This window comes from Catharus ustulatus, chromosome 4 (assembly GCF_009819885.2).
Source record: "Catharus ustulatus isolate bCatUst1 chromosome 4, bCatUst1.pri.v2, whole genome shotgun sequence".
Classification (NCBI taxonomy): Eukaryota; Metazoa; Chordata; class Aves; order Passeriformes; family Turdidae; genus Catharus; species Catharus ustulatus.
Genome location: NC_046224.1, coordinates 53927496 through 53939816, shown reverse-complemented (window position 1 = coordinate 53939816; position 12321 = coordinate 53927496). Strand labels below are relative to the sequence as shown.

The following is a 12321-nucleotide window of genomic DNA, read 5'->3' as shown; positions in this document are numbered from 1 at the left end:
GCGTGCCCCACGTGCCGGCAGCGCGCGCGGCGATTGGCGCGGCGCGGCCCCGCGCTCGGCACGGCCCGGCCCGGCCGGACATGGGGGAAGGGGAGGCGGATTCGCCACCGGCGGCGGAGAAGAAAGGGGCGGAGGAGGAGGAAGATGATTTCGGCTACCGGCTCTTCCCGGACCGGAATAAGAAACCGCAGAGCTTCCTGGTCCGCAGCCTCTTCACCTTCCACAACAAATGCCAGCTGATGCTGAGGCTGACCCTGGAAACGAGTAAGCGCTCCCCCGTGCCCCCGCGGGCCCGGCCCCGGCGCAGCGGCGGTGCCGAGGCGGGCCCGGGCCGTGACCTTGTGCCGCGGGCCCGGGGAGGGCCCTGCCCTCTGCCGCTGCACCGCCGCGGGGCCGCTCCGGGGCCGGGCAGGCGGCGGGGCTGCTTCAGGAACAAGCTGGTTTTGGTTAAGACAAAGTGCGATTTCGAAAGTGCTGAGAGAGTTGGTTGTTTGGGTTTTGTTTTTTGGTTTTTTTTTTAATTTTTTCTTGTACGAAGGATCTCCTTCTCTTTTTTTTTCCTGAGAAATTACGATGAGTTGTCAATTTCTGTGCGTTCGTGCCCTTTTCACAGTTTGGTGTGGACTGTGAGTGTTAACAGAAACGCTGGTCACTACAGGCCGCTCTATTTATGTTTATTAGTCATAAAATAATGTCAGGATTAACTGGATTGCTGAACAGCTTGTGCTCTGTATCCTGGGCTATATCACAAAGGCCGTGTGACACGGAGGTCATTGTGCCCCTCTATTCTGCTCTCCTGGGACCCCACCTGTAGCACTGCATCCAGCTCCAGTGCCCCCAACATAAAAACATGGAGCTGTGGGAGTGAGTCCAGAGCAAGGCCGTCAGGCTGGTAAAGGGCTGGAGCACCTCCCCTACAAGGACAGGCTGAGAAAGTTGGGGCTGCATGGAAACCTCAGAGCAACCTTCCAGTGTTGGAAGGGCCTACGTGGAAGCCAGACAGAGACTCCTCATCAGGAATTGCAGCGATGGGACAAGGAGTCAGGGGTTCAAACTGCAACAGGGCAAATTTAGGCTAGATATACAGAAGACATTTTTTTACTGTGGGAGTGGTGAGGCACTGGGACAGTTGCCCAGAGAAGTTGTGGTTGCACCATCCCTGGGAGTGTTCCAAGGCCCAGTTAGATGGGGCTCTGAGGAACCTGGTCAAGTGGAACATGTCCCTGCCCAAGGCTGGAGGATCGGGACTAGATTATCTCTAAGGACCCTTCCAGCTCAAACCATTCTATGATTTGGTATCATATAGTGTGATTTGTAACAGATGCCAGTTGCATTGCAATTGGATTAAATACTGCAAAGTATAAATTTGCATGTATAGAGCTTTTCTTGTTTGTTTTTTTCCTTGACTGTCTTTATATTTTGTTTATAGATGATTTTCAAAACTTTTGTCTAGAGAAATTGATTGCAGCAATGTTTTTCTAGATCCATATGCTCGACTTCTCCTTGAGGCTCTGAAGCAATCTGGTTGGTATGTAAACTAATTTGCCTTGCTCTGTGTAGTACCATCACTGTGATAAGTAGTGACTGAAGTTTTTCAAATTCTCATCTGTAACTTGGTTTGTTTGGATTTTTCAGCACTGTCTACAATGACCGTCACTTTTCTTGTGAAGACTGTGATGGCTGTGTCAGTGGAGGTTTTGATGCTGCTACATCTCAGGTAGGTGCTGGACATAGTCCCCTTTCAAAGGACTGCAATTTTTTAGTGTTTTGTTGCTAGGATTCAATCTACCAATACTGATACCTGAGGTGATGATGAAAACTAGATAAATTAAAGGTGTTCCGTGGTATTGGAACTAGTAGACTTCAGTATGATAAGGCTGTTAATGTTGAAAAACACCAATCCAAAGACCCTAAATGCTGTCAGTGATGTGTGCTGTGTCTCTGAGAAGTAAGGGAGGTGTTGAAACTTAGTGAAAGGACTACCTATATCTCTTCTTCTGCAGATTGTTCTGTGTCAGAACAACATTCGCCAGCAATCCCATATGAACCGGGTGGTCACGCATGAATTGATTCATGCGTTTGATCACTGCCGCGCGCATGTTGACTGGTTTAAAAATGTCAAGCACTTGGCATGTTCAGAGGTAAGTTAAAATGCTTCTAATGTTGTCATATTATTAATTACTGCTGGTTATTAGGGTTGTTTTGTGTTATAGGGCCTGTTACACACAATTAATTTGTTTTAATCCTGTTAATACATTTTGTCTTTTCTGTCAGGTCAACCTAAATAATTTTCTTCAGGAAACACATACTTAGTTTTCATAAATATTAGTAAGTTAATGTCATACTAAGTAGAATGTGATAACTGTGAGTGTAAGAAGTGATTATTGACAAATGAGAGAGTAGTTAGAAGTGAAAACACATTCACGCATTAATCAAAGGCTTATAGAATTTTTCTTATCCCATGCAAGTTTTCGTATGTTGGGTAGTTATGACAGTAACCTTGTTTCTGTTTAGGCTTTTTTGATTAACAACAAACTTGTCTTTTCCTGTAATATTCATTTTTTTAGTAATTGTGTTACTGTTACTAGTACACTGTAGTTATGAATCCATAACCATTGGATGGGGTTCTGAGCAACCTGATCTAGTGGAAGGTGTCCCTGCCCATGGCAGAGAGATTACAACTAGGTTATCTTTAAGGCCCCTTTCAACCCAAGCCATCCTATGGTTCTGTGGTTTCAGACGACATTTGAGTATTGAAGGCCTTAATACTTGATGCTTTAGGAGGTGAAATTAAGTGGAACACAGGCTGGCAAGGATTCCTCTTGTGCTTGTGACACAGGTGTTGTATGTATGAATCTGTATGCTTTTATTTGATTTCTGATGTAATCCATATAATTTGGTCACAGAAAAGGTTATCCAAGGCTCAGCTTCACTCTTTCATTTCTGATTCTTCTAACTCCTTTCCTGCCAAGTGGCACAGGCAGCCAGGGAATGTGAGCTGTGGTCAGTTCATAACTAAGTCTCTGTTGCTCTTTCATCCTTGCTCTATTTCCCTGGTCCACCTGGAGGTCCAACAGTGTACGTACAGTCCTTCGTGAGCTGCTTCAACATGAGTCTTTCCCTTGGGCTATTATTCTTCAAGAGCTGCTCCAACTTGAGTTCTTTCCACAGCACACAATCTTTCAGGAATGGACTACTCCATATTTGGTCCCCCAAGGCCCACAATTCTGACAGAAAATCTGCTTCTACATGGACTCTCTATGGGCTGCTGCTTTTTTTCAGGTCATGATGTCTTCCTTGGGCTGCAGTGTGGATATCTAGTCTACTGTGTTCCTTCACAGATTGCAGGGAGATGACCTGTGTCTCCATGGTCTTCTCCACAGGTGTCCAGGGAATCTTTCTGATGCCTGCTGCACCTCCTTCCTGTCCTTCCTTACTGTCTGTGGGGCTGTTCCCCTCACTTTTTCATTACTCCTCTGTCTCACAGCTGTCCTGTAGGTTTTTTTGCCCTTTCTTGAATGTGTCATTACAGAGATAAAACCAATGGTGAGTCTGTTTGAAAACCAGTTAAAACAGTCTCTGTCTGCCATAGGGACAGACACTTCTCCAGTCTCACAGATGCCACCCTGGCAGGCCCCTCACTGCCAGCCCTTTGCCATGTAAACTCAATATAATAATTATTTTATTTTTTTGTCCAAGCATTTACACAGTGCAGAATAAAGCATGTAAACATCAAACATAAGTTGTAAATAAATCAAGATTGTGCGTGTTCTTGCTCTTGTCAAGATTATTTGTTCACTTCAGGTCTTTTGATTACTTAATTACATGGTATTTAAATTTTTTTCATATTTTCCATACCTTTTTTTTTTTCACTCTGGTACTTAATTATAGGAAATGAGGATTTATTTGCAATTCCTAACAGACTGCGTAGGATATAGAATATTTAGCAGACAAATTCTAGTGTACAGGACAAGACAGTTAAACTAAAACATACATGCTCATTTAAATGTGGATTTTAGCAAAACAGATGGGTTAATTACTGCTCTTCTGGTATTGCATCTGTAGTTTGAAAGATATCTACATTACTTCCTGACTCTCGTAACAGATTCTCATGTAGATTGGGGAGAATATTACTTTCCATGTTCTTTGAGCAGTTCATGTATTTACATACACACATAAATATAATCTCTACTGCTCATTTATTTAAACTTTAAGGATATGTGAGATGTAGTTTCTGGAGAAGCTTGAAGGCTGTTGTAGTTCACTGCAGCTGAGATGGATTTAAAGGGTATGGTATAACAGGTACTTGAGTTTAAGTGGCCTCAGGAATATCCTCTCCCAGAAATCACCAGAAAAGCATTTGTTACAACTTTTTTAGTTTTGTATTTTCGTGTGCTTCTCTGATCTTGTGACTTTATTTTTCTCAATAGATTCGAGCTGCTAATCTCAGTGGAGACTGTACTTTGATGAATGAAATAGCCAGGTTTAAATTTGGATTGAAAGGGCACCATCAGGTAAAGACTGTGGATGTTAAAACCTAATAATTTGTTATGACCCATCTTTACTTGCTTAGTCTCAGCCTTCTGAACTTTTATAGCTGAAAACTTTAGAAAAAGGAATAGATGCCATGGACTTGCTGTTTACTCTTAACTAACCCTTAAATATGGATGCGACGTCTTTTTCCCCACTTCCCCACCTTGTTATTTTTATTGAAGTGAAATCCCTGAATATTTAGTCATGTTTTTAAGCATTATCACTGACAATGGATGGCTGATAAAACCAAACAAAAAGCAGGGCTTGCAGGAAATGTAGTGGAAATACCTTATCCACTCTAAGTGGGTGACACTCTTAAAAAGTCTTTGAAAACTGGAGGAAGCAAAATTAGAAGATTTTAAATAATCACGTGTTAAGTTTTGTAGGAATCAATTTTTGTAAATAGTAATGAAATCTACAGATTGAGACCCAAGTAGTTGCTCATGTTAGAGTGGCAGTTAGCTTGTAGATGATGTTTACATATTTTTTTGGTCTTTTGGTAAACAGACCATGTAAGAAAAAGTTACCGCAAGGAGAGGTATCAAAATGAAGGCCAGTAGTGAAGTCTTCCCTTTGTTTTACAGCATTTCAGTTTTTGAAGAACCTAACTGGTATTTGTGTCTCTTTCTTTCTGACTTTTTTGGTGTGTCTGGGTCAAGTTTTCAAGTTTTACAAATACTTAATACCTACAAATGCCAAATTGTGTTTTAATTCCTGTTCTAAGGAATGTCTTTTAATTGTTTCATGGTTTATGTGTACATGGAAAGCTCAAGCACATAGTTTACACAGGATCAAACTAAAATGTACTTTAATGCTTACTGCAGGCACTGTTTGACATTTCTTTCATACAAGTTATTGCTTATACAGTAGAAGTTAATACTTGACAAAATCTGGAAAAAACTACACTAATAATTACAGATTTCTTCGTTTTTTTCCCCACTTTAGACTTGTGTACGAGACAGAGCAATCCGTTCCATTCTGGCTGTTAGAAAAGTTAGCAAAGAAACAGCGGAAAAAGCTGTGGATGAAGTTTTTGATGCCTGCTTCAATGATCTGGAACCTTTTGGAAGAATCCCACACAGCAAAGCAGATGCCAGACGTGCTTACAGAGACTTTCAGAACAGAGATCGCTATACTGCTAATTTGTAAGGGGGGAGCGGGAATCACGTGAGAAGTTACATTAATACCTGATTGTTCAGTAACATCTGGAGTTACAGTCTATGCCCACAGTACTGATGGAAAGGGCAAATCTATCAAATGTATGAATTAATTTTTAGGCAATTTTTATGAGCCAACTTCCATGGAGGTAAATGTAAACAATGTACAAGTAAACAAGACTACAAACTGTTTCATCACCTGTTACTCCAGAAAAATTAGCTAGTATGCCAAATGACTGTCAAATACAATCCAATGTGCTTTTAATTTTTTGCCTCTGATTGACCTGGACTTGGTTTCTGAAAATTTTGTTGTCATTGAATAAATCTTTTCATAAAATCTTTACATTTTCACTATCTTTGAATACACAGTCATGATGGGCACCTGAACTACAGCTCTATGCTCTAGATTTTATAACTATGGCTAAACCCACATTTGCTTTTGAGCACCTCCTGAAATTCTTGGGTGGTCTAACATCTCCAGTGGTGGGAAGGCTTTTGTGACTTGAGCAGTAATTCAGGGCTTAAAAGACTCATGTCCTGATTGTCTCTGGTAGTGGAGGAGGTATGATGATCAGTATTGCTTTCTCCTGTTCTGTATCCCAATGTGTTTTGAGACAGGACTGTCCATGTATGAAGCTTTTTCAGGCAGTACATAACTGCGATTTGGCTGTGGTGGGGCAGCAGACTCTGGTGAGACTTGAACTGGAGTGAGGCACTGAACTGCTCAGGTAGGGGAAATGTCAGCCCATGCACCAATTGCGAGTGCCTGACATGCTACAGCTGAAAGGGGGAGGTACTCTCAGGTACCTCCAGAATTTGGCAACCTTTGACAGGGCCTTTGTTTGCAGACTTGGGCTCCTGCAATCTACATATTTCACATACCTGCAATGCTTTCAATCTGACCATCATTCTGTAATTTCCTCCTTGGAAGTACTCCGTCATGTGACAAGTCTCCAGCCCAGTGGTCCTGCTTCTAAGATGTCACTCAGGAGCAAGATGCCTGAGGATGACAACAGTTGCCTTTTCCTGATCAGCAGCAAACATTGAGAAGATTCAAACCTAAGCACAAAGGACAAAACAGTATACATACAAAGTGCCTGAGAGAGCTGATCAAGCCTGAATTGCCTGAGTTCTGTTTGTGTTGGATTATGTGTGTGTTGCATTTATTTCCAGGTGTAGCATAATTCATGTTTACAGGAACCATTGCTTCTGGGGCTAAGCATTAATGTAGATCCCTCAGAAAATCATCCCCATTGTACTGGAGGAAGTTAGGAATTGATTAAGATTATTCAAACCTGTGCTTTCAGTAGTTTTACAGAATTTCAAATGGAGATTTCATAATCTTAATTTCCTGGGGTAATTCATCAGTGACTGACATAATCTCATGGCTGAATATCTGAAGAGAAAAAATGGGTATAACCTAGATATCTATGGAGAAAATTACACATGGAATTTTAGGCTTCCTATATTCCCTGTAGTCTGTATAGACCTGCAGATTCCAAATTCTGAGGATCAGAGATGCCTTGAAATCAGCATAATAGTATATGTTAATATTCCCTTAACCTTTACTGCTCTTCAAATCATCATTTAAGTCAGTATGCTGTATGATGCTGGGTTTTTTATACTTCTGACATATATTCTGGCAAATAATCCCTTCCCTTCATTATGCCTTATTACCCAAAGTACTGCTTTAATGAATGTGTGTGTGTTTGCATTTATATTGTATTTTGACCAATACATAGTCTGACTATATACATTGTTTTCTATCTGGGATAAGCTTTATCAAGTCTACTTAGAAATGAAAAATATAGCAATAAAACCTAGAAAATGCAAGCGTACAAGCTGCTTCTTTTTTCTTTAATATTTTTGATAGTTGAACATAATGGAAATCTTGGAAAGAAAGTATTCCAGAGATATCTGCAAGAAATATTTTTATAAAGAGGACATGAACTATATAAAGGCATAATTATTATAATCTATAAAAGACAATAATTAACATATATGTATATCACTACGAAACAGTTGGAGACCGTGTTGAGCATTGTAGTCACAAAATGTTTGATTTTGCAATTCTTAGAGAAGTAAGAAGGGGACTCAGCAGAACTGGTACCTTGGACATCCGGAGGGCAGATTTTGTCTTGTTTTGGAACTTGGTTGGCAGGGTACCTTAGGAGGCAGGGCAAAGGAGTTCCTGAAGGGCCAAGGAGTCCAAGGCTGGGCATTCTTCAGGAAGGAAATTGTCACGGGGCTGGAGCAGGCCAACCTGACTGATCAAAGAGCTTTGGCTGGAGCTCAGGGAAAAGAGAAGAGTTGAAAGAAAGATCAGGTAGCTCAGGAGGACTAAAAGGATATAATGAGGTTTTGCAGTGAGCAAATTAAAGGGGCCAAAGCCCAGCTAGAACTTAATCTGGCTATTGTGTGAAAGACAAAGTGTTCAATAAATACTTTTGTGACAAAAGGAGGGCTATGGAGACTCTGGATCCTTTATTGGATGGAAGGGGAAACAGTAAAAAAAATGAGGAAAACGCTGAGGTAATCAATGCTTATTTGCCTCAGTGTTAAGTAGTAAGACCAGTTGTTCTCTGACTACCCAGCCCCCTGAGGTGGGAGACAGGGGCAGGGAGGAGAATGAAGCCCTCATAATCCAAGGGGAAATGGTCAGTGTCCTGCTACACCACTTAGGCAGACACAACCCCTGGGGCTGTATGGGATCCAATCATGGATACTGAGAGAGCAGGAACTGAACTATTTCCATCGTTTATCAGCAGTCATGGACTAATGGGAAGGTCACAGTTGACTGGAGGTTAGCAAATGTGACCCAGTTACAAGTGGGGTTGAGAGGATCCAGGGAACTAGAGGCCTGTCAGCCTGGCTTTTGAGGCGGGGAAGGTCACGGAGCACATCATCTTGAGTGCCATCATGTGGCGTATACAGGACAGCCAGGGAATCAGGCCCAGCCAGCATGGTTTAGGAAAGGCAGGTAATTTCTAACCAATCTGATCTCCTGTGACAAGGTGACCTAGTGGATGCAGTCTACATGGACTTCGGTAAAGCCTTTGACACTGTCTCTCACAACATTCTTCTGGAGAAACTGGCCGCTCTTGGCTTGGATAGGTGCACTGTTCAGTAGGTTAAAAGCTGACTGGGTGGCTGAACCCAGTGGTTGTGAATGGTGCTACATTCAGCTGGCTATGGGTCATTTGTGATGTTCCCCAAGGTTCAGTATTGGGGCCAGTCCTGTGTAATGTCTTTATTGGTGATCTGGATGAGGTGTTCAAGTGCACGCTCAGCAAGTGACACCAAGCTGGGTGGGAGTGTTGATCTACTGGAGGGTCAGAAGGCTCTGCAGAGGGATCTGGTCAGACTGGATCAATGGGCTGAGGTCGACAGTACAAGGTTCATCAAGGCAAAGAGCCAGGTCCTGCTCGTGCACCATTACAGGCTGGGGAAGAGTGTCTGGAAAGGTGCACCTGGGAATGTTGGTTGTCTGAACATGAGCCAGTGTGTGCCCAGGTGACCAAGAGGGCCAATGGCATCCTGGTATCACACTATCAGAAACAGTGTGGGCAGCGGGACCAGGGCAATGATCATCCCCCTGTACTCAGCACTGGTGAGGCCACATCTCAAATCCTGTGTTCAGTTTTGAGCCCCTCACTTCAAGTGCTGCAGCACGCTCAGGAAATAGGGCTAGTGAAGCATCTAGCACATAAGTCATATAAAAAGCAGAGAAATTGTTGAAAAAATTTGGGTTCTTTATCTTGAAGAAAAGGGGCCCTGGGGGAGACTTTATCTCTCTCTACAACTACCTGAAAGCAGGTTGTAGCCAGGTGGGGGTTGTTTCTCTTTTCCCAAACAAGTGACAGGACAAGAGAAAACAACCTCAAGTTGTGCCAGGAGAGGTTTTGATTGGATGTTAGGAGATACTTCTTCATCAAAAGGGTTGTCAAGATTTGGAACAGGCTACCCAGGGCAATGGTTGAGTCATCATCCCTGAAAGTATTTAGAAGACACCTGTAAACCTAGATGTAGGTTTAGTGGCATTGCTAGGTTAACAGTTAGATTCAATGATCTTTCCGACCTACATGAATCTTTGATTCTATGTAATAATGTCTATTAAATAAAATTGCATATCCAGAAAAAGTCAGTTTAAGCAACAGATACTTTTCAATTATACCAAGCCAAATTATAATGGCAGAATATATGCACAGCAAGTCACCAGAAAGCAAACAGGACAGTCTGATGGGCTTCTCATTCTCTGAGAAAGAGAGGGACAATAATTGCATGGAACTTTGCACACAGTGTTTATCAATTTGAGCAATCATTTCATTGCTTCAGGTTCAATTTTAATCTGCATCCTTTATTCTCATCAAAACCGAGGTTTTAAAAAACCAAGTGAAAACTCTATGCAAATATGAAAAACTTGTGACTTGATTAAGCAGCAGAGGGAGCTGAAGGACTGCGGAACAGCACGCTGCAGTGGAAAATCAGCTGCAGGCTATACTCAGCTGTTCTTCAGTGAGCAGTCCACTCTTGGTTTAAATTTCTGTTTTACTCAAAGTTGCATATCTTTAATATTAAAAGAGGTTAAAAATTAAACCATATTTCAATCCCTTTTTTCCCCTGTTTCTGAAGAAGACCTGTTTAGAAGACCACTTCAAAACATGTATGGAAATACTTTTGCCATCTGTGCTGTTTTGGAGTGTGATTGTGTTCATAGGGCACTTAGATCAATGCTGGGATGCATGTGGCAGACCAAAACGGTAAGCTGTAAAGACCCACTGTTGGTAATCACAATCATGCAAATTACATTAACTTAATTCCTTATTCCTCATGCCTGGATTTTCACAAGATTATAATTTTTGTTCTTAAATCTGAAAGATTTTCAAGTTTTGACCAAAAGTAAAGAGCATTATCCAAACAGTAAATAGATATAATTTTACATGGAAGAGTAAGTGAATAAAGAGCATTTGGTATTTTACTTCTTCTAGAGAGGAAGTGCTAGCTGTGACATAGCTCTTTGGCAGAATTCTTTTAAAGTTTGTAGCACCTAGCTCTCAGTTGCATGGATGTATGTCAGTTACCACAGGAGCCAACATATATTGATTGTAGTTTTTTAAAACTTGTTTAGAGATTGTATCAATTATAAGTGAAAGAACACAAAAACATCATTAAACAGAAAAATCCAACTCTGGAATACAGAAAAGTTCTGAAGTTTTCAGGGCATGATCAGGGAATTTTATCTCTTGCTATATTTGAAGAATTCAGCACCAAGAGGTTATTATACACTGGAAATCCACCCAAATTACCTAACAAACATGCATCCTTTAGCCTGCCTGTATGCCTGATTGAAAATAAAACTGGAAAACAAAGATTTACTTGAGTTTTTTGTTTGGTTAGCTAGGGTGGGGTGGTTTTTTTGTTGTTTGTTTGTTTGCTTGTTTGTTTTGTTTGTTTTTGGTTTTGAGGGTTTTTTACTTTTGTTGCATTTGTAGCTCTTTAATGGGTCATGACAAAATAATTCAGTGCTTAGGAGAGAATTAAACCATTACTTTCACTTTCCTTGAGAAAAAGATGAAAGTATGAAAAAGGAGAAGATGAAAGTAGGGAAATGGAGGAGGGCACACACAAAGCACTCTGTGCTGAGTTCCTGAGTAAGGAGCCAATACATGAAGAGAGATCTTGGCTTGAGCCCTTGTTCTAAGCAAAAAGTTCTGAAGTGCTTGCTGGTTTTACACCCATGCTCTTCACTCACAGACATCCCCCGGGGAATCAGCTGTAAACAAGGCAGCCTTCCTCTTTCCTACTCAAATTCTTTCTATCATGAAAGAGTGTTTTAAAATTGCTTAAGGAATTGCCAGCAAAGGCATCAGTAAGAACAAGTTTAATATAAAAGTGACAGCACAACAAAATTTGTTGGCAAGGTTTACTTTAATACTTACTAGATGGTTAAGGTAGGCTGAGGAAAAGCAACAAAAAAATCCAGAACCAATCAATCCAAACCCTAAGAGCCCAATAGCACTTAAGAGCATTTAAATTTGTTAGTACTTAAACTTAACATTTCACTTAACTTACATCATAATTAAAACAATTTTGCAAAGAATTCATATAGGATTTACTATATCACAACAGTAATTTACTTACTGGCCTAACTTACTTACAAATCTAAAGTACTTAAGGAGAGCAGCATTTCTCCCACATTTGATATACATGCTTGCATGCACACAGACATAAAGAGTCTGTGCAAGGTACCTATGAAAAATTGCCCTTGAAAGTAGTGGAACACTCACTTCAGATGCCTTTTTATCCTGTGAATGGGTGAAGAGTTGAGCCTCTCTGAGTGGGGGTGTCAGATCTATTGTAATTTCTCAGTCCTTTGAGTACAGCAAACCACAGAGTTTGCTGGCTCTGAGAGATGTTCTGCTTGGGGGAAGATGCTGGCCACAGCCTGCTGTGGTCCAGGACAGCTCAAAGGGGCTCATTTTAGAGCACAAGACAGTTGGCTTTAGTCATAGCAACATTTCACTGTGGCTGCATTTCAGATAAGAAACTCTCTTTGAAAGTATGAGAACAAAAATATCATTCAGCTCGAGCTGTTATTCAGGCAAAAAAAAAATTTCCAAGGTTGCTCAAA

At 41.2% G+C, this 12321-nt stretch overlaps 1 protein-coding gene across 1 annotated transcript; it reads left to right on the top strand.

The window, feature by feature from the left end:
- The first annotated feature begins 45 nt into the window (after positions 1-45).
- On the top strand, positions 46-7523 carry ATP23 (ATP23 metallopeptidase and ATP synthase assembly factor homolog). Its single transcript, XM_033058922.1, has 6 exons — positions 46-264; positions 1483-1528; positions 1636-1717; positions 2004-2141; positions 4431-4514; positions 5479-7523. Exons 1-6 carry the CDS (start codon positions 81-83, stop codon positions 5680-5682), a joined length of 738 nt encoding a protein of 245 aa, XP_032914813.1. The 5' UTR covers positions 46-80; the 3' UTR covers positions 5683-7523.
- The last annotated feature ends 4798 nt before the right edge of the window (positions 7524-12321 follow it).